Raw genomic sequence first — 20,197 nt, forward strand, 5'->3', positions numbered from 1 at the left:
TCCTGCTCTTCCTTGGAGGCCCAGCTGAGGAGGTCTGTGCAGGCCATAGGGCTGGAGGAAAGGCCTGCTCTCCCCAAGCGGCTGCAGCAGGAAGGCGCTGAGGAAGCTGGTGGGCTGTCAGGAGCAGAGGCAGCGCTGCCCGGAAGAGCACGGGGCTCGGTGAGGGAGAGCCATGGGTTCACACATCAACCCTGTTAGCCAGGCAGCCTCACTGTGCTGGGTCTGCTTCTTGATCCTGAAGATGGGGGTTGTTAAAACAGTTAAATGAGATACCTGGGGAGGAGAAAGGGATATATCAGTTCAGTTCCCGTGTGTCTCAGGCACCTATGTGTCTCATGTTGTAAATGAATCATTATTGTGCCAGAGTCTTAAAAAAAAGAGCCAAGTCACTGTTCATCTCCAGACCCAGCACAGAGCTGCCCAAGACAGCAGGACGGTGGCCTCCAGGGGGTCAGGGTGCCGTGTCCTTCAGAAGGTTATTAGTAATTGGAAAGGACATCTCCAAGTGCATGCTGATGGACTGAACTGATTTTTGTTTACAGCCTATCCAGATTATCAACAGCACCATAGAAATGGTGAAGCCCGGGAAATTTCCCAGCGGCAAAACAGAAATCCCTTTTGAATTTCCTCTGCACGTGAAGGGTAACAAAGTTCTGTATGAGACGTATCATGGCGTGTTTGTCAACATTCAGGTGAGAGCTTCCTAGTCCCACGTGACTGACTTCACAAGTTTTCTTCTGAAAAACGGTGTGGTCTTTCTCTCAACGTTAGTAGACGGGCCCAAGAATTTAATACTGTGTTTATTGCTGAGACCTCACATGTATATTCGACGTTAATTTCTCATTTTTCCCTGATAAATGCATTTGATGTATGGCCGTTATTTCTGATGGGAGCTTCAAGGCACTCGTGCTGTCACTTCTTTTCCCTCTGTTTCTTCTGGGCTCTTTTCAGGCCACCTCACATTGTAAGGGATGCTTTTATTGTCTGGTAACAGATATGCCCTAACTTCTTTCTGGCACTAGCATTAACTTGTCTATTTTATACTTACAAGTATCTCTTTGTTTAACACCCAAAGGCTACTACTTTGACATAGGCTGGTATTCTTTACTGAACAAACCTTGTCAATGAGGGGAAGTGGATTATGACTTCCTGTCTACCTCTGCTGGCTAAGGACGTCTTTGACAGTCTGCTATTGTTGTCTCAGGAGCAGTGTGGAGTCCACGCGGGGTGAGAGAGCCTTTCCTTTATTCACCAGAAAGAAAGATACTTTTGTGATAGCAGCCTCGCAGCACTTCCCTTGCTGGATGAGACAAAACTCTTCAGTCTTATATGCAAGAGGGATGAAAATCAGGAATTTATTTATTTATTTATTAAGTTTTGGTTAATAATTTGGCCTTAGTAGATACATTATCCTGCCGAAAATAATAGAACCTTTAAAATAAAAGCCCCCCAAACCCCTGTGAGTGTTTAAAGATTCATCTGTATGGGAGTTCTATGAATTGCCTAAGAGATCTGTCCAGAAGAAACACATGTAGTATGATGTACATCTTTCTGTGAAGAAAAAAAGTGTTTCTAGTCCTTTATTGTTAGCACCAAAGGCTCTGGACAGCCCCAAGGAAGCAGCGGTGATGACTGAGTAGTACCTGGATTCAGAGGAAGCTGCTTACGTAGCTATACAGATACCAATTGCTGGTATGTGGGCAGGAGTCTTCTGATCAGCTTTCTAGGTTGGGACTATTTCCACCCTGAAAGAAACTGAATGAAAAATGCCCTTTTGGCAATACTGAAGATATCTTGAACATTTCATTTTGAAAATTATTTTTATTATCTACCCAGAATCAGTATCGACTTGCTTTATCCACACGGTAGTTCTTTAATATGGTTTATTTAAAAATATAAGAATATGTTCATTAGAAACTGGAATAAGATCACCTTTTCAGTGATCATGTTTGTTAACTCCTGCATTTATCAAGATTTACCAAAAGAAGATGAATTTGTTTAAAGTCAAATTGGAAACCTCATCGTTTTCCACATGTTGCCAAGACAGATGTTCAGATATACATAGAAAACGTGTGTGCTGGCCAGGCACAGTGGCTCACGCTTGTAATCCCAGCACTTTGGGAGGCCACGGCAGGAGGATTGCTTGAACCCAGGAGTTCAAGACCAGCCTGGGCAACAAAGCAAGATCTCATCTCTACAAAACAAAACCAAACAAAAAGCTTGTGTGCTTGTGTTCCTGCAGAGCTGTGTGTAAATTGGAGGCTACTTAAAATATAGTAGGAGAGTTAACAGATGGTCAGTTCTTTAGTAAAGGGAATAATTGCCCCTACCCTCGTCTTTTTGTCATCAGATTTTACCATTTGAGGGTTAACCTCAGAGTACTACAATTTGGAATTCAGTACCTCCCCAACTATCTCACCGATTTCTAACAATGAAGAGATTTCTTAGCTTAACCTCTGATTTCCATGAGCTTATCACACTTATTGTCATTCAGCACTTAATAGTATTTTGCCATCTTTGTTCACCTAAAAATTAGATTTTTTTCTGAATCATTTTAAAGTTAGTTTCAGAGTCTTGATACTTCATCTCAAAATACCTCATTGCGCATCTCCAAAAACTAAGAACATTCGTCTCTATAATTACAGTTAACATTTGCACACCTATCAGAATTTGTAAAAATTCTCAAGTATCGATTAATTGTTGATTCATACCGAAATTTGTCTTTGCTTCTTTTGAGAAAATAAGAGAAACTAAGATTATGTTTTTTTAAATCTGTCTTCATCCATCCATCCATTCATTCATTCATGCCATTATTTGGCAGGTCTTTTTCTTACAGTTTTATAGTAGAGCAAGTGCCGCCCAGAGACGGCAGTGACTTCCTGTGGTCACACAGGCCAGCCTCAGCCTGCGGGTCCAGACCAGTACTCCTTGGCCCCCACTGCTTACTGCACTTACTCTAAAGGTTAACATAGGCACATTTCTTTGGATAGAAATTTTTGTTGCTAAACCCTAATATCATCTTTCTTAAATGATGTGCCAAGAAATTTTTCATTTAGAAATTGAATTGTGTTGTAACAATGTAAAATGGTAAAAATCATAAAGCAGAATAAAGGATTTAAAAGATATGGACATGCTGGGTGCAGCGGCATGCACCTGTAAAGCCAGCCACTTGGGAGGCTGAGGTAGGAGAATCACTTGAGTCCAGAAGTTCAAGTCCAGCCTGGGCAACATAGCAATACCTCATCTCTTAAGAAAAAAATTTTTAATTAAAAAAAAAATATATATATATATATACACATATACACATATATATGTATATGTATAAAATGCCAGTATTATATTCCTGACTCCAGAGGCTTGGTTTGCGTGTCGTTTTTTAGATGAAGGGCTTGACATTCTTCTCAGTCATGTTGCGTTCATGTTTGTCTTTGTTATTAGATACTTCATACCATCATCAGAGTCTTCCGTAGTTGCCCTTTGTGCATCTACTTCTTCTTTTTACGATAATTTAAATCGTAGGCAAGTTTTATTAGGTTTGTTCTACTCTTGCTTTACTCTTGTAGCTGTGCTAGCAAGAGTTTATACTATAACATAAAATATGTCTGCTGAAATTGTATATTCAGCACTAATTTATAGAGATCCTAGTCATCCCTTTTCAAAGTTAAAAATTCCTTTTATAGAAGTCTACTTTAAAACTATGGACAGGCCTGGGCACCGTGGCTCACACCTGTAATCCCAGCAGTTTGGGAGGCCGAGGTGGGCAGATCACCTAAGGTCAGGAGTTCAAGACCAGCCTGGCCAACATGGTGAAACCCCGTCTCTACTAAAAATACAAAAATTAGGCCAGGTACAGTGGCTCACACCTGTAATCCCAGCACTTTGGAAGGCCAAGGCATGTGGATTACCTGAGGTCAAGACCAGCCTGACCAACGTGGTGAAACCCCATCTCTACTAAAATACAAAAATTAGCCGGGCATGGTGGTGGGTGCCTGTAATCTCAGCCACTCAGGAGGCTGAGGCAGGAGAATTGCTTGAACCCAGAGGCAGAGTTTGCAGTGAGCCGAGATCACGCCATTGCACTCCAGCCTGAGCAACAAGAGTGAAACTCCGTCTCAAAAAAAAAAAAAAAAAATTAGCCAGCCATGGTGGCGCACCCCTGTAATCCCAGCTACTCGGGAGGCTGAGGCAAGAGAATCACTTGAAACCAGGAGGTGGAGGTTGCAGTGAACCGAGATCACGCCACCGCACTTCAGCCTGGGCGACAGAGTGAGACTCCGTATTAAAAAACAAAAAAAGAATATATATATTGTATATATATTCCACATAAAGATCCTTGCAGACAAGGGATGATTCTTTTAAACAATGTTTTACTCTCCCAGTAGTACCTAAATATATAGTAACTTCTTATTTCATGTGGACAGGTTGTTCATGCGAATATAGCTTCTTGGAAGATTCAGTTATGCATAGAGTCCCAGTTATGAAAATTATTTTTGACATAATTCTGAAGTTTTTCCTGGATGATTAAAACAACAACTAACTTTATTAAACGTGGATTATGTGATTTTTTTTTTTTTTTAAAGACTGGCATTACAACAGTGGTCCTGCTGTAGAATTACGTTTTTAAATAGTCTCTCAGCTCACGGACAGGGATTTGAAGCAACAGTCCCCGTTCAAAGCCTGCTTTAAGCTCAGTACCAGCTCTGCAGTGGGGCTCCCCTTGGGGGAATAGAGCTCACCTTGCAGTAGGCACCACGGTAGCAAACAGCTCAGAAAATTAACCTAGGGACAGCAGAGAAATGGAACGCGGCTCTGCCACTTAAAAAAGCAAGTGTGCAAGTGCGATGCTGCATTGTTTTCCAACCCACTTTTTTTTTTTTTCCAACCCACTTTTTCTTTGAGGTGCAGGCTACATCTGTGTGTTGGCAGATGGAGAGAGACCTCAGATGTCTCAATAAATAAGATTAGCCATGAGTTGACCCTTGTGGAAGTTGGTTGATGGATGTGTGGGTTACTGCATATTCAGTAAACTAGAAGTTCCCTGAGAACCAGCTGTGACCTTGAGCTTGGCCCTGGTGCCCAGGGCAGTGCTATGCACTCAGAGTGAGTGCCCAGCAAGGAAGGGTTGTGACATGCTGGGTGCTGTCCCAGGGTTGCAGTCCTCACTGCATGGATTTTCTAATCCCACTTACAAAGTAGCTGCTGTTTTCCAGCATTGCTGTGTGCCAGCCCTGTGCCAAGTGCTTGTCACACATGACCTCATTGGAGTCTCGCTGCAGGTGGGTCTTAAGAGCCCCATTCTACAGAAGGGAAGCAGAAGCTCAGACAAGTTGTGTTATCTGTCTGGGCTCACACAGTAAGGCAGACAACAATGGGATCTGGCCTGGCCTCTGCTCCTGAGCGCACTGCCCTTTCTGTCTCGCTGGCCTGCTCCCTGCTACAGGTGGGACCATGCACCTGTTTGCCAGTGGGTCCAACTGCAGGACAGCTGTGCAAACAGATTGAAGAATAACCTTAAAGTGGTTCATTTTTAAAACAGAAATGCCTTTATTTTGAACATTAACTATCCTATTATGTATTATACTATGTATGTTAATTTTCTATAATGCACTGATTGTACAACGTTTCCCTAAAATATGTTGACTGACTTGTCTCTTTGCATATAATTCCAAGATGAAAGCAAATCCCACTAAAATGAACTTTTTTCCTCCAACTCTTCCCTCTAGTATACACTGCGCTGTGACATGAAGCGGTCTCTGTTGGCCAAGGACTTGACAAAGACCTGTGAATTTATCGTTCACTCCGCTGTAAGCTTCACTCGGGGACTCCGGTGCTTAATGATAGGAATCTCCCGTGGGGTCTGAGATTTTACCCTATTTACAAGCTAATCATTTAGCCTCTTACTGTTTCATGGGTGCTGGCAGAAGACATAAGACTCCTGGGTCAGAAACAGTCAGTGGCATGCGCATCACGCGTGCGTCATTGTCCTTGGCCCAGAGTCCCCCAGCTGAGGCCGCGGGCCAGAGGGACTCCATGTCGGCACATCGGGCAGGACCTTTCCTCCCCCTGGCTCTCTGGGTGGTAGACTGGCCCTTTGCATGCCAGCCCCTGGATGAAAGATGCCAGGCAGGCTCTCATAAAGCTCGGCTGTATCTATAGATTCTGAAATTATGTAACGTGGAGGTGATCACTGTACTGCTGTTTTGGTAACATTTATAGTATGATTCTTCAGGTAGATAGCTCTGTAGCTCAGAGGCTAATAGCAGCCTGACCTCCTGGGTTTGATGCTTAGCCTCCCAGCTCTACCACTGAGCTGAGCAGGTCACTGAGCTCTCTGCCCCACTTTCCTCGTCTGTGAAGTGGGACCATCTGGGAGGTATGAAGGCCCTTTGGAGGGTCACTGTGCTGAGAGGTTTCAAATAAGTACCTGCCAATAACACTGTTCTGTTTCTTAGATCCGATTTTAAAATTCTGAATCTGAAAGGCACGTTGGAGATGAAGACATCTCTCCCCTCATTTTACAGATGAGGAAACTGAGTTTCAGCAAGATGGGGAAATTTGACAGAACTGTGTCCAGGACCCAGGCATGGTCCTGTCAGTCCCCCGTCCTTCCTGCATCGCCAGGCTGCCGCTGGTTTATTTTTGAAAGGGAAAAGCTATTTGACCTGCAGAACTCTTGGCCTTCACCTACTGATTTCGGTTTCACCTCTCGTTTTAGCCTCAGAAGGGGAAGTTTACTCCCAGTCCCGTGGACTTCACGATTACACCTGAAACCTTACAGAACGTCAAAGAGGTAAGATATCCTGCACAGGCGAATGCTGTGGGTATCTCCCCAGCAGCCAGACCCCACGGACTAGCTATTGCCCGGGTGGTCTTTACTTGGAAATCACGTCATCGGCCAGCAGAGATTCCTGATTGTTTGTACCCAAATCACCCAGTATTTTCAATTGGATTTCCTTCTTAAGCTCAGTAGAGCAGCTTAGAAGAGGACTGCTTTTCAAAAGGTCCTCAGGGAGGGTCCATGTCTCTTAATCTCACCATTTTCCCTCAGTTTTACTGCATCATGGGCCCCCAAGACCCCCCGCTGCCCATGACACGGCCATGTCCCTTCATTTCTCATGGTTAGCCAGGGCCTGCACCCGGCCCCCTGGCCTGTTGTCATCCTCCATGGATGTTTAGTTTGCAGTTTCTTCCCCAGCATTCCCACCTGACAGAGGCCGGGCAGCAACATGCTTTTTAAAGATTCCACAGTGCCCTCCGTGGTGGACGCCTCACGGCCAGGGCAGGTACAGTGAGGACACAGACGCCTGGGCGGTGCCAGCCGAGCTCTCCCGCCTCCTGCGTCAGGACGGGGCTGTCTGGCTGTCAGTGGCAGCCCCTGGTGGAGCCTCAGCTGGTCCCTCGAGCTGCACAGTGAATTTGGGCCCGTCCAAAACTGCCTGGCCCCGGCCTCCCTGATCTTGCCCTCTCATCCACTGCCATGCATTTCTCCTCAACAGTGGAGTCCTGTAGTTCTTCCTGGATGTAACTCTTCGTCCTTCCTCTAATTCTTTATTCTGCTGTCTGGACCACACTAACTAGGATCAAGTTAAGGACAAGCTGGGAGGCCTGGGCCCTGGGAGGTCACTGGCCTCATCCCTCAGAGGCTGGACATGTGTCGTGGGGAGCCTTTCAGACAGGTGAGGGAGGAAAGGCCACTCCTCCGTCTGTTCTGCACGTCTCCCTTCTCCAGGCTCTGAGGGCACGCGAGCCCAGTGGGCCACTCAGACTCCCGTCTCCCACCTCTGTCGCCTGTCTGCGGAAGCGCTGACCTCAGCAGTAATGTGATTCATTTCTAGACACCGTTTCTTCTTCAGGATAGCTGCTGCTTCCATTACGGATGCAGTGGCCTTTCATCTCCGTTTCCTGTATTGATTCTGTTTCTCAGGGGTTGGTTCTCGTTGTCGAGTGTGTGTGTCTTTTTCTTGCTTTTGTTTTCCTTAAATGTGTATCGATCCTTGGTTGTCAGTTTACATTTATAAATGAGGATCTAATGTGTGTGGTGGTGTTGTAGAGGCTGTATCCTTAGCCCAAGTGAGAACCTGTTCTCCTGGTCCTCAGCACACGCTCATCAGAGGCGCTCTGCCCTGGGTGTGGCATGTGGCTGGGGTGTTTGTAGGCAGCTTGTCTCCTGAGTCCAGAGGCTCGCTGTCTGCATTGTGGCCATGAATGGCATGGGACACTTGTCCTACCTTGCCCTGAGTCTGCTTTTCCAGCTGGGAGATCCCCTTTGCAGGAAGCTGTGGTGCCAGCCTGTGGCAGCTTCCCCCATCTGGTGAGCTCACCTGCGATACCTGCCTGCTGCCCTTCGCAGGCCCTCGCCCGATGGCAGGCTGACCACACGCCCTGCGAGCACACCCGCTCTCGCCGCTCCCCCTGCCACCTGGAGGACAGGTGCCCCGAACTCCCGGGAGCCGGCTTGTCTGTCCACTTTCTATCGGACAGAAACACTTCACTGGGGTGGTCCCCACAGGGCGTTCCTTGTGGCTTTTCTAGGCACAGGTTTATTTGTAAACATGAAGAACTTTTCTTTTAACAGAACCATTCAGGTTTATTGTTGGAAAATAAGAAAATAACACATAAAGCAAATAAAATAAAATTGCTTATTCACAAAATGCCACTGGTGGTTTTTTGTTTTGCTTTTTAAGTAGAAAAGAGATTTATTGTAGAAAATCTTGTACATTTGTAAGTAGAAAAGAGATTTATTGGAAGGATATAAGATAGCTTTATAGGAACTACTAGGCTGGAGTTCAGACTCAAAATAGTATAGGTTTATTTTATTTGTATATGTTAATATCATGTCAGTGGGAGGAGAGGGAAAATGATTGTTTAGTCAGTATCTTGAGCTGAATGTTGAAAGCTTTCCTTTTTCATCAGTCGCCTAAAAGAATTTTAATGTGTACTGCTACTGCTTTTTGTTTTTCTACACAAATAGCTTCTCTTAGTTATTTTTAAAACTCTGTCTGGGCCAGGCACAGTAGCTCATGCCTGTAATCCCACCACTTTGGGAGGCCAGGGCAGGAGGATCACTTAAGGTCAGGAGTTCAAGACCAGCGTGGGCAACATAGTGAGAACCTGTCTCTGCAAAAGAAAACTGTAAAAATTAGCTGGGTGTGGTGGCATGCGATCGTAGTCCCAGCTGCTAGGGAGGCTTAGGCAGGAAGATTGCCTGACCCAGGAGGTGAGGCTGCAGTGAGCCATGTACTCCAGCCTGGGCAACAAAGCAAGACCCTGTCTCTAAAAATGTTTATAATAAAAACAAATAAATAAAAGCTCCATCTTGAATGCAGACTTTTTCAGAGGTCTGTACCTTTGGGGACTGCCAGGTCCAGAGCCCTGGGCTTTTCAGGTCCAGAGCTTCACTGCCTGGTCAGGTGGCCACCAGCCACACATCACCATTGACCCTGGAGACATGGCTGGACCAAGTAGCTGAGTTGGATGTGTAAATACTGACCAGATTTCAAAGACTCAGGATGAAAAGGAGAATGTAAAACATCATTCATATTTTTGATGTTGATTATATGTGGAAGTGATAACACTTTTGATATATTGGTTAATTTTACCTTCTTTTTTAATGTGGCTACTAGAAAATTCTAAATTATATATGTGGCTTCCACTCACAGCTTGCATTATGTTTCTGTTGGACAGTAGTATGCCAATCTCTGATCCTTTCAGTAACTGGGATCCAGCCAGAGGTAAAGATTCCTAGAAAAATTGTCTCTGTCTAGACCAAGCCCATTCAGCCCACAGCCCGCAGGCCAGGATGGCTTTGAATGTGACCCAACACAAATTCATAACCCTTCTTAAAACAGGAGATTTTGTTTCTGTGATTTTTTTTTAACTCATCAGCTATCATTAGTTTTAATGTATTTTATGCGTGACCCAAGACAATTCTTCTTTTTCCAACCTGGCCCAGGGAAGCCAAAAAAGTGGACACCCCTGCTCTAGACCATCATCAATCATTCCTGGCCAGTGTCCTATCTGCAGAGTAAAGGTTTATAGGCTTCTCATCAAGCATCAAAGAAACTAGTTTTCTTTAAATTTCTGTGAAATAAAATAAATGTCTTGGGTTTTAAAAATTGTACAATTGGGAACATCTGTGAATGTTTTTTTTTAAGAGACAGCATCTCATTCTTGTCACCTGGACAGGAGTGCACTGGTGTAATCATTGCTCACTGGAGCCTCAAGCTCCTGGGCTCAAGCAGTCCTCCTGCCTCTGCCTCCCACGTAACTGAGACTACAGGTGTGCACCAGCCTGCCCAGCTAATTTTTAAAACATTTTTTAGAGATGGGGTCTTGCTGTGTTACACAGGCTGTTCTTGAACTCCTGGCCTCAAGTGATCCTCCTGCCTTTGCCTCCCAAAGCACTGGGATCACAGGCTTCAGCCGCTGTGCCTGGCCAGGATTTTTTTTTTTTTTTTAACTGTGTGTGTGTCAGGTTGTCTTGAACAACATGGCGACTCCCTCAGACTTTTTCGTTTCTTATTTCTTGGTAGGAAGGAGCTTTCTAGCTCTGAGACTAGGCAATTAGGATGGTTCTCTGAGTCATTCTCTGTACACAGAGTGTCAGTCAGGTGCTATATGTAGAGAGTTGTTGAATAATTCAGCCGGGTAATGTCCAAGACGTCAGTACTTTGCTCCTTTCTTCCCGTTTTGTGAGACGGTCCCGGTGGACTGCATGACCACTATCCAACTTCGCTTCCAGGTTTTATTTGCACCAAAGTATGGAGCACTTTCCCCCCTTGCCTGCATTCTGATGTATTTGTTTTCATTTTGTTTTAGAGAGCTTTCCTTCCCAAATTTCTCCTTCGAGGACGTCTCAACTCAACAAACTGTGTCATCACACAGCCGCTTACGGGAGAGCTGGTGGTGGAGAGCTCGGAAGCCGCCATCAGAAGCGTGGAGCTGCAGCTGGTGCGCGTGGAGACATGCGGTGAGGGCCGTGCCACCAGGCTTTGCGCTTGCCTGTCCCCCTCGACTGCCACCCTCAAGTTCCATGGTTAAGAGGATGCTGGGGGGCTGGGCACAGTGGTGCACCCCTGTAATCCCAGCTACTCAGGAGGCCGAGGTGGGAGGATCGTTTGAGGCTGCAGTGAGCTGAGATCGCACCATTGCACTCCAGCCTGGGCAACAGAGCAGATCATGACCCTGACTCTAAAAAAAGAGAGGATGTCGGGGAAGCAAAAGTAAGAGCGTGGCTGTGCCTTAGCAGTAACCGCATGTCTGAGGAAAGTGAGGGGAGGGGACCCTGGAGGATTCTTGGAGCAGACTGGGGGGTGGTGCCGGTGCGGATGGATCCGCAGCCTCTGCTGGCCCTGACCGCGTGATGCGGCCTCCCACCCCCAGGGTGTGCGGAAGGCTATGCCCGCGACGCCACGGAGATTCAGAACATTCAAATCGCCGACGGGGATGTGTGCAGGGGCCTCTCTGTCCCCATCTACATGGTCTTCCCTAGGCTGTTCACCTGCCCTACACTGGAGACCACCAACTTCAAAGTGGGTAAGTGGCACTCGCCTCCAGCCCTCATGGGCCCATGGGAAGGGCCGCTCAGTGCCAGGGCCTGCTGTGGGTCACATAGCTCAGAGCCTGCCGCCCTTCGGTCCCTCAGTGCCAGGGCCTGCCACAGGCCATACAGCTCAGAGCCTGCCGCCCTTCGGTCCCTCAGTGCCAGGGCCTGCCACAGGCCATACAGCTCAGAGCCTGCCGCCCTTCGGTCCCTCAGTGCCAGGGCCTGCCACAGGCCATACAGCTCAGAGCCTGCCGCCCTTCGGTCCCTCAGTGCCAGGGCCTGCCACAGGCCATACAGCTCAGAGCCTGCTGCCCTTCGGCTGCTCAACAAAACCTTGTTAAGGAGCTGCTGTGCCGCACAGGGGACACACCCACAGGCAGGCCTGGTGCTTGTGGAACTTCCACCGTCACATGGGTAAACACACAGACCCATATCAGTGTAGACATGGGCAGGTGACGCTGAGCTCCGTGAAGAAAACTCACGTGAGTGAGCACCACGTGAGCAGGGGGTGGTGTGGATACTGAGAAAGTGGCTCTGTGTGAAGGTCCAGGACCCGTGAAAACCCCAGAGTGAGCTCTCAGCAGCAGGAAGGCCTTGGGCCCCACGGCCTAGATGCCTCTAGTGAGTTTCCATGAACCTGTGTGTTCATATTTTAACCATGGGATCTGAATCAGGTCACAGACACCCGTTTATATTCTGCCTTTTTCCCTTAACATTGTATCATGAACATTTCATGTTTTTAACTCTTCCTATAAATATTGTAAAGGTACCTCCATCTTAATAAGAATCATGTTAATTGGGAGATCACTCCACACTATGAAGAAGTAGAACAGAGAGACCCAGTAGGAAGGGACCAAGCCTTCTCAGTAGCAGGGGACAGTGATTCCGAGAGGCTCGGGGACCTCTAGGTTGGAAGTGAGGAGTGAGCACTGCATCCGCATCAAGAGCAGCACCTCTGTGTGTTCCCCTCCAGCTCTGTGCAGGTGACCTCAAATGCACGGCCAGGCCCAAGACTGGACTCACTCGGACTGTAAGCAGCGCCTGGGTGTCATGGCAGCTCCAGTGCAGCTGTTTGCCTGCTGTAAAGCCCCCGCCAGCTCCCTATCATGCCTGCTGGGCATCCCTCTCTGTCCACTCCAGCCACACCCTCCACCCTTCTGGGGGGCACAAGAGGGGTGGAGAACCCATTGAAGGGAGTGGTGCAGGACGTGCCCAGAGGGCTCTAATGTAGTGACAGTAAAGTGAGGAAGGACAGGCCAGGCACTGCTGGTGGCTGACCCTTCTCGTGGCTGATGTTCAGGCAGAGGTGGACACTCCCACATGGGGATGTTGTCCTGCAGACCCCAGCCACAGGTGGGCACTGACTCCAAGGCCCCTTCCACAGCGGAGCCGCCACAGTGTGGGGCTCGGCAGGGCTCAGTGTCTGCCCACACGGTGCCCTTCCCACCCCTCGTCACACTGGGGAAGGACATGGTGCTTATTTGTTGTAAGGTGCTGCTTCTTCACACACACCCCTTTTGTTATGATCAACAAGGCTCACCCATAGCAGCTGAAGAGTCGGTGGAGAAGGAATCCTGTTTGCTGAAAGGTGATGGATGAATAGTATCCAATGGAGCAACAATGAAATTGTTGCTTCTGAAGACTGTTTCTCACCTGGGGATTGGGGACATGGGCCCAGACAGCTATGGGCTGGTTCACGGTCTGCTATTTCATTAAGAACCGTAGGAAATGTAAAAATAAGGCAAAGGAATACAAATGAATTGAAAGGGTTCTAGAATATCCTTTTTAGGAAAGCAAAGAGACAGGGAAAGTGTAGTTGGTGAAGCCTGATCACTCATGTTCCAAGATGAGAGGACAAAAATTCACTTAGAGAAAGTTGACAGAGGTAGTCAGACATCAGCATAGTCATCTCCACTGGTTTGGCTGAAAGGTCGGGGTGGCGCTGAGGGGACAGCAATGAAACCCACCTGCACCAGGTGCCCCTTCGCCATTAGAGCTTACTGCGACTGCAGTGGTGGTGGTGTGTGGTTTCACTGCTTGGTAACAGTGAGCATAAACCCACCCTCTCTTCTCTTCTTAGAATTTGAGGTTAACATCGTGGTGCTTCTTCACCCTGACCACCTCATCACGGAGAATTTCCCGCTGAAGCTCTGCAGGATATAGCCCGGAGGAGGGAAGCACAGAAAACGGGAGTGGCCATCTGGAAATCCAGCTGGTTATACAAATCCTAAGGGGAGCTACAGCCAGTGGCATATACTTGTTTTTGTGATTATTCTGTATCAGAAATGAAACAGACCCTCAAATTAACTTTCCTTCCTCATTTCTTGAGGCTTCTGCTTCCAACGGGCACCTCTAATCAGACCTTTTCTTTGAAATTCAACAAGATTTCTTAATGCTATTTGCCAAGACCATTTCACAGAAAACATTGACTGTGGCTCCTGCCTTACCTGTTCCTTTTTAGGTACAGTAAAACAACTGTGACAGCAGTTTGAGCTTACTGGAGAGTGGGATCCTGGGCACAAAAGGAAACCTCTCTGACTCCCCATAGCAAAGGGTCTGTGGCCAGTTGACATCCGTGATGGCTGCAGGCACACTCAATGGTCAGCAAGTTTGCAGTCACTCGCCAAGGCAGAGCGCAAAGTGCTAGCCACTGGAAATGCATGACTTCCCTCCACCCCTACTCTATTCTGTAGTTTTTTGGTTTTGTTTTTGAGACGGAGTCTCACTCTGTCGCCCAGGCTGGAGTGCAGTGGCGTGATCTCAGCTCACTGCAACCTCCACCTCCCAAGTTCAAGCGACTCTCCTGCCTCAGCCTCCTGAGTAGTTGGAATTACAGGTGACTGCCACCGCGCCCAGCTAATTTTTGTATTTTTAGTAGAGACGGGGTTTCACCGTTTTGGCCAGGCTGGTCTTGAACTCCTGACCTCGCGATCCCCCCGCCTTGGCCTCCCAAAGTGCTGGGATTACAGGTGTGAGCCACCACACCCAGCCTCTAGTTCTTTTTACATTTTTCATTATAACTTTAAAATTTTTAAGCAACTGGAAAAGTGTTCCTTGATCTCATGGGATTTGGCTGCTGCTGAAGTGTTTCTGAAGTCTCAAGAACTGCCATAAAATCTCACGCTGCCATTTTCCTGAACATATACATACATAGAGAGAGAGAGAGAGAGAGAGTTTTCCAAACTCAGACGCCCAGGCTGAGCGCACTGGCAGGATCACAGCTCATGGCAGCCTCAACCTCCCTGGCTGAAGCGATCCCTCCCCTCAGCCTCCTGAGTAGCTGAGACTACAGGTGAGTGCCACCACACTCAGCTAATTTTTAAATTCTTTGTAGACAGGGTCTCCCTATGTTGCCCAGGCTGGTCTTGAACTCCTAGACTCAAGTGATCCTCCTGTCTTGGCCTCCCAAAGTGCTGAGATTACAGGTGTGAGCCACTGTGCCCAGCAGTTTCCCAGAATATATTTAAATGCAAAGTTACATGAGGGGAAAACATGTATGTTTGCTTCTGTTGTTACTGGGTAGGTTCTGAACGGCAGAGACTCACGTGCAGGGCGGGCTGGTGAAGGCCTCTCTTTGCAAAGTGGTAGCAGGAAAAGGTCCTTGACTTGATGAACTTGGTCTGCCTCTGAGCCACTGGAGGAAGCTGTTTTGAGCCAGGGTTTTTTGGCCTGAAGCCAGCATTTCCTCAGTCTCCCTTTGTGGTTCGAAGGATATGGACTATTGCAATACATTTCTTCCTTCAAATCCTGCCACTGTTTTGTTGGCCCACAAATAGGACCTCAAAGTAAGCCATGCTGCTTTGCACACACACTAGCCACCTTTTGTACTTTTCATTCTGGATGGGCTTGGCAAAAACAGGCTGAGGCCAAAGGCCTCCCAAGCTGTATGTACTTCCATTATCCTGAAACAGTGTTTGGTGACATAATGCCAAGGGTAAACAAGCCTGATTTAGGCACTGCTTTATCCAGGGGCTTCACCCGTGAAATTAATACAACTTATCTGAGTCACTTGAAACTTGGTTCCCAGAAAATACATTTCTGGTTTATAATCTCCTTTTATGCTCACCTGACATTATTAATTATCCCTGACGATGTGTTTAAACTGAGTAGCAGAAAACAGAGGCCACACTTTCTGGGAAATTTTAAAGGAAGAAACCATTTTTAATGAGATAAAAATATTTAATGAATTTAAAAAGCTAATGACAATTTTGAGAAAAGGTTTGGGATGTATATTGCTATGTAATTTAATAAACTGATTTTATGGATATAAATATGACTTTCACTCGCGTCCGTGTGAAGAGACCACCAAACAGGCTTTGTGTGAGCAATAAAGTTTTTAATCACCTGGGTGCAGGCGGGCTGAGTCCGAAAAGAGAGTCAGCGAAGGGAGATAGGGGTGGGGCCGTTTTATAGGATTTGGGTAGGTAAAGGAAAATTAACAGTCAAAGGAGGGTTGTTCTCTGGCCGGCAGAGTGGGGGGTCACAAGGTGCTCAGTAGGGGAGCTTTTGAGCCAGGGTGAGCCAGGAGAAGGAATTTCACAAGACGGTGTCATCAGTTAAGGCAGGAACCGGCCATCTGGATGTGTGTGTGCAGGTCACAGGGGATATGATGGCTTAGCTTGGGCTCAGAGGCCTGACATTCCTGTCTTCTTATATTAATAAGAAAAATAAAACGAAATAGTGGTAAAGTGTTGGGATGGCGAAAATTTTTGGGGGTGGTAGGGAGAGATAATGGGTGATGTTTCTCAGGGCTGCTTCGAGCGGGATTAGGGGCGGCGTGGGAACCTAGAGTGGGAGAGATTAAGCTGAAGGAAGATTCTGTGGTAAGGGGTGATATTGTGGGGTTGTTAGAAGAAACATTTGTCATTTAGAATTATTGGTGATGGCCTGGATATGGTTTTGTATGAATTGAAAAACTAAATGGAATAAGAGAAGGAGAAAAACAGGTATAAAAGGTCTAAGAATTGGAAGGACCCAGGACATCTGATGAGAGTGCCTAAAGGAGATTCAGCATAGTCCTGCCAGCAAAGATTATTTATTTACTTCAAGAGTTAAGAGTGGCAGTTTGCGGATAGCACCAGGAGATATCAGCTGTGACGGCTTGGAGAAACAGTGTAAACCGGCAGCGTAACAAGAGCAGGGCATGTATGAGTAGTCGAGAACGGAGAATAGGAGTATGACTAGACAGAAGATAGTAGGGATGACAAGTTTTTTTGGGGCACAGTCTAAGTTGGTCCGGTGTCTGAAATGAGACTGGGGCCTAATAAAAAGGAGCTCAAATGGGCTGTACCTTGTAGCATTCTGAGGACAGGCCTGAATTCTCAGAAGCGAAAGTGGTAAAAGTATTGTCCAGTCCTTTTTAAGTTGGTGGCTGAGCTTGGCGAGGTGTCTTTTTAAAAGACCTTTAGTCCGTTCTACTTTTCTTGAAGATGGAGGACCGTAAGGGATATAAAGGTTTCACTGAACACTAAGAGCCTGAAAAACTGCTTGGCTGATTTGACTAATAAAGGCTGGTCTGTTATCAGACTGTATAGAGGTGGGAAGGCTAAACTGAGGAATTATGTCTGACAGAAGGGAAGAAATGACTGCGTGGCCCTCTCAGACCCTGTAGGAAAGGCCCCTACTTACCTAGTGAAAGTGTCTACTTAGACTAAGAGGTATTTTAGTTATCTGACTCGGGGCATGTTAAGTAAAGCTAATTTGCCAGTCCTGGGTGGGGGCAAATCCTCGAGCTTGATGTGTAGGGAAGGGAGGGGGCCTGAATAATCCCTGAGGAGTAGTAGAATAGCAGATGGAACACTGAGAAGTTATTTCCTTGAGGATAGATTTCCACGATGGAAAGGAAATGAGAGGTTCTAAGAGGCGGGCTAGTGGCTTGCACTATAGCATAGCCTGCCTTTGCTGGTGTGTGGCTATTAGGCCTGGTGGAACTGCCATCAATAAATCAAGCGTGATCAGGGTGAGGAATAGGAAAGAAGGAAATATGGGGAAATGGGGTGAATGTCAGGTGGATCAGAGAGATACAGTCATGAGGGTCAGGTGTGGTATCAGGAATAATGTGGGAGGCCAGATTGAAGTCCGGGCCAGGAACAATGGTAATTGTGGGACTTAACAAAGAGTGAGTACAGCTGAAGGAGCCAGGGAGCAGAAAGTATATGCGTCAGGTGTGAGGAAGAAAATAGATTTTGGAAATTATGAGAGCTGCAGAGAGTGAGTTGAGCATAGTTTGTGATTTTTAGGGCCTCTAAAAGTATTAAAGCAGCGGTAGCCGTTGCACGCAGACATGAGAGCTAGGCTAAAACAGTAAGGTCAAGTTGTTTGGACAGAAAGGCTACAGGGTGCAGTCCTGGCTCTTGTGTAAGAATTCTGACCGCACTAACCATGCCTAGGAAGGAAAGGAGTTGTTTTGTAAGGGATTGAGGTTTGGGAGATTAATTGGACCCGGTCAGCAGGGAGAGCACGTGTGTTTTTATGAGAATTATGCCAAGATAGGTAACAGATGAGGATGAAATTTGGGCTTGACTGAAGTAATGGGAGCTGTCTGTGAAGCCTTGCAGCAGTACAGCCCAGGTAATTTGCTGAGCCTAATGGGTGTCAGCGTCAGTCTTAAGTGAAAGCAGAGAGAGGCTGGGACGAGGGGTGCACAGGAATAGTGAAAAAAGCATCTTTAAGATCGAGAATGGAATAGTGAGTTGTGGAGGAAGGTATTGAGGACAAAAGAGTGTACGGGTTGGGCACTACAGGATGGATAGGCAAAACAATTTGGTTGATAAGGCGCAGATCCTGAACTAATCTGTAAGACTTGTCCGGTTTTTGGACAGGTAAAATGGGGGAATTGTAAGGAGAGTTTATAGGTTTTAGAAGCCCATGCTGTAGCAGGCGAGTGATAATGGGCTTTAATCTTTTTAAAGCGTGCTGTGGGATGGGATATTGGCATTGAGCGGGGTAAGGGTGATTAGGTTTTAATGAGATGGTAAGGGGTGCATGATCGGTCACCAAGGAGGGAGTAGAGGTATCTTCTAGTTGTGGGTTAAGGTGGGGGAATACAAGAGGAGGACGCAAAGGAGGCTTTGGATTGGGAAGAAGGGCGGCAATGAGATGTAGCTGTAGTCCAGGAATAGTCAGGGAAGCAGATAATTTAGTTAAAGTGCCTCGGCCTAATAAGGGAACTGGGCAGGTGGGGATAACTAAAAAGGAGTGCTTAAAAGAGTATTGTCTAAGTTAGCACCAGAGTTGGGGAGTTTTAAGAGGTTTAGAAGCCTGGCCGTCAATACCCACAGCAGTTATGGAGGCAAGGGAAACAGGCCTTTGAAAAGAAGGTAATGTGGAGTGGGTAGCCTCCATATTGACGAAGGGGACGGACTTACCTTCCACTGTGAGAGTTACCCGAAGCTCGGCATCTGTGATGGTCTACGGGGCTTCCGAGGCGATCGGGCAGCGTCAGTCTTCAGCTGCTAAGCCGAGAAGGAGTCAGAGAGCCTTGGGCCAGAGTTCCAGGGGCTCTGGAAGTGGCTACCAGGTGAGTTGAACAGTCCCATTTTCAGTGGGGTCCCACACAGATGGGACGCGGCTTAGGAGGAATCCCGGGCTGTGGGCATTCCTTGGCCCAGTGCCCAGATTTCCGGCACTTGTAGCAAGCCCCTGGGGTGGGGAGGAGGTTCTGGGGGAACACCTGGCTGCTGTGGTTCAGGTATTTGGAAGTTCTTGTGTGCTGGAGATGTGGCTGGGGTTTGTCTCAGTGGAGGCAAGGAATTGCAACTTTTTTCTCTTATTGTACACCTTGAAGGCGAGGTTAATTAAATCCTGTTGTGGGGTTTGAGGGCCGGAATTTAATTTTTGGAGTTTATTTAATGTTGGGAGCAGATTGGGTAATAAAACGTATATTGAGAATAAGACGGCTTTTTGACCTTTTAGGGTCTAGGGCTGTAAAGCGTTTCAGGGTTGCTGCCGAACAAGCCATGAACTGGGCTGGGTTTTTTATGTTTGATGAAAAAGAGCCTAAACGCTATCTGATTTGGGATAAAGAAAAAGGAGCATTAACCTTGACTATGCCTTTAGCTCTAGCCACCTTTTTAAGAGTAAATTGCTGGGCAGGTGGGGGAGGGCTACTCACGGAATGAAACTGTAAGCTGGACCCGGTGTGAAGAGGGGAGGTGATAAAAAGATTATAATCTGGAGAATTTCACAAGATAATGTCAGTTAAGGCAGGAACAGGACATTTTCACTTCTTTTCTGGTGGAATGTCATCAGTTAAGGCAGGAACCAGCCATCTGGATGTGTATGTGCAGGTCACAGGGGATATGATGGCTTAGCTTGGGCTCAGAAGCCTGACAATGACTGCTTTCCTTAGAGAATTATTACCTGCAGCGCTTCCAGGCAGCGTGGCTACCTTTATCATTTCATTCAACCCTGAGTGGCCCAAACAAAGGCCTCAGGCCGGCGACTTCCTTCCACTTCTTGGTCTGACCTCTCCATGATCTGTTACCAGGCAAAACTCACGTTTGGCTACCTTGGGCTGCAACTGTCCCACTCTTGCCTAGGCTTGCTGGAGTTGGGGTTATCCACGGTCAGAGGTTCAGAGTTGTCAAATTCTCCAATTAGAGCAAGAGATGAGGAAAGGAAGGGGAGACGAAAGAAAGAGGCTGTGAACAA

The 20,197-nt window shown here is 47.0% G+C and overlaps 1 protein-coding gene across 5 annotated transcripts in view; it reads left to right on the forward strand.

Moving 5' to 3' along the window:
- The window catches only part of VPS26C (VPS26 endosomal protein sorting factor C), a 62,831-nt gene extending 47,015 nt beyond the window's left edge, over positions 1-15,816 (forward strand). For 3 of the 5 annotated variants that reach the window (XM_055279676.2, XM_063639300.1, XM_063639302.1), the window contains 6 exons: positions 543-692; positions 5,724-5,804; positions 6,716-6,790; positions 10,819-10,969; positions 11,383-11,535; positions 13,626-15,816. In XM_055279676.2, coding sequence (XP_055135651.1) covers positions 543-692; positions 5,724-5,804; positions 6,716-6,790; positions 10,819-10,969; positions 11,383-11,535; positions 13,626-13,708 — 693 coding nt within the window. In that variant the 3' untranslated portion in view covers positions 13,709-15,816. Of the gene's footprint in view, positions 1-542; positions 693-5,723; positions 5,805-6,715; positions 6,791-10,818; positions 10,970-11,382 lie in introns of all 5 variants that reach the window. The other 2 variants (XM_055279679.2, XM_063639301.1) reach the window with 2 other exon arrangements.
- The last annotated feature ends 4,381 nt before the right edge of the window (positions 15,817-20,197 follow it).

Source organism: Symphalangus syndactylus, chromosome 5, assembly GCF_028878055.3.
Source record: "Symphalangus syndactylus isolate Jambi chromosome 5, NHGRI_mSymSyn1-v2.1_pri, whole genome shotgun sequence".
Taxonomy (NCBI): Eukaryota; Metazoa; Chordata; class Mammalia; order Primates; family Hylobatidae; genus Symphalangus; species Symphalangus syndactylus.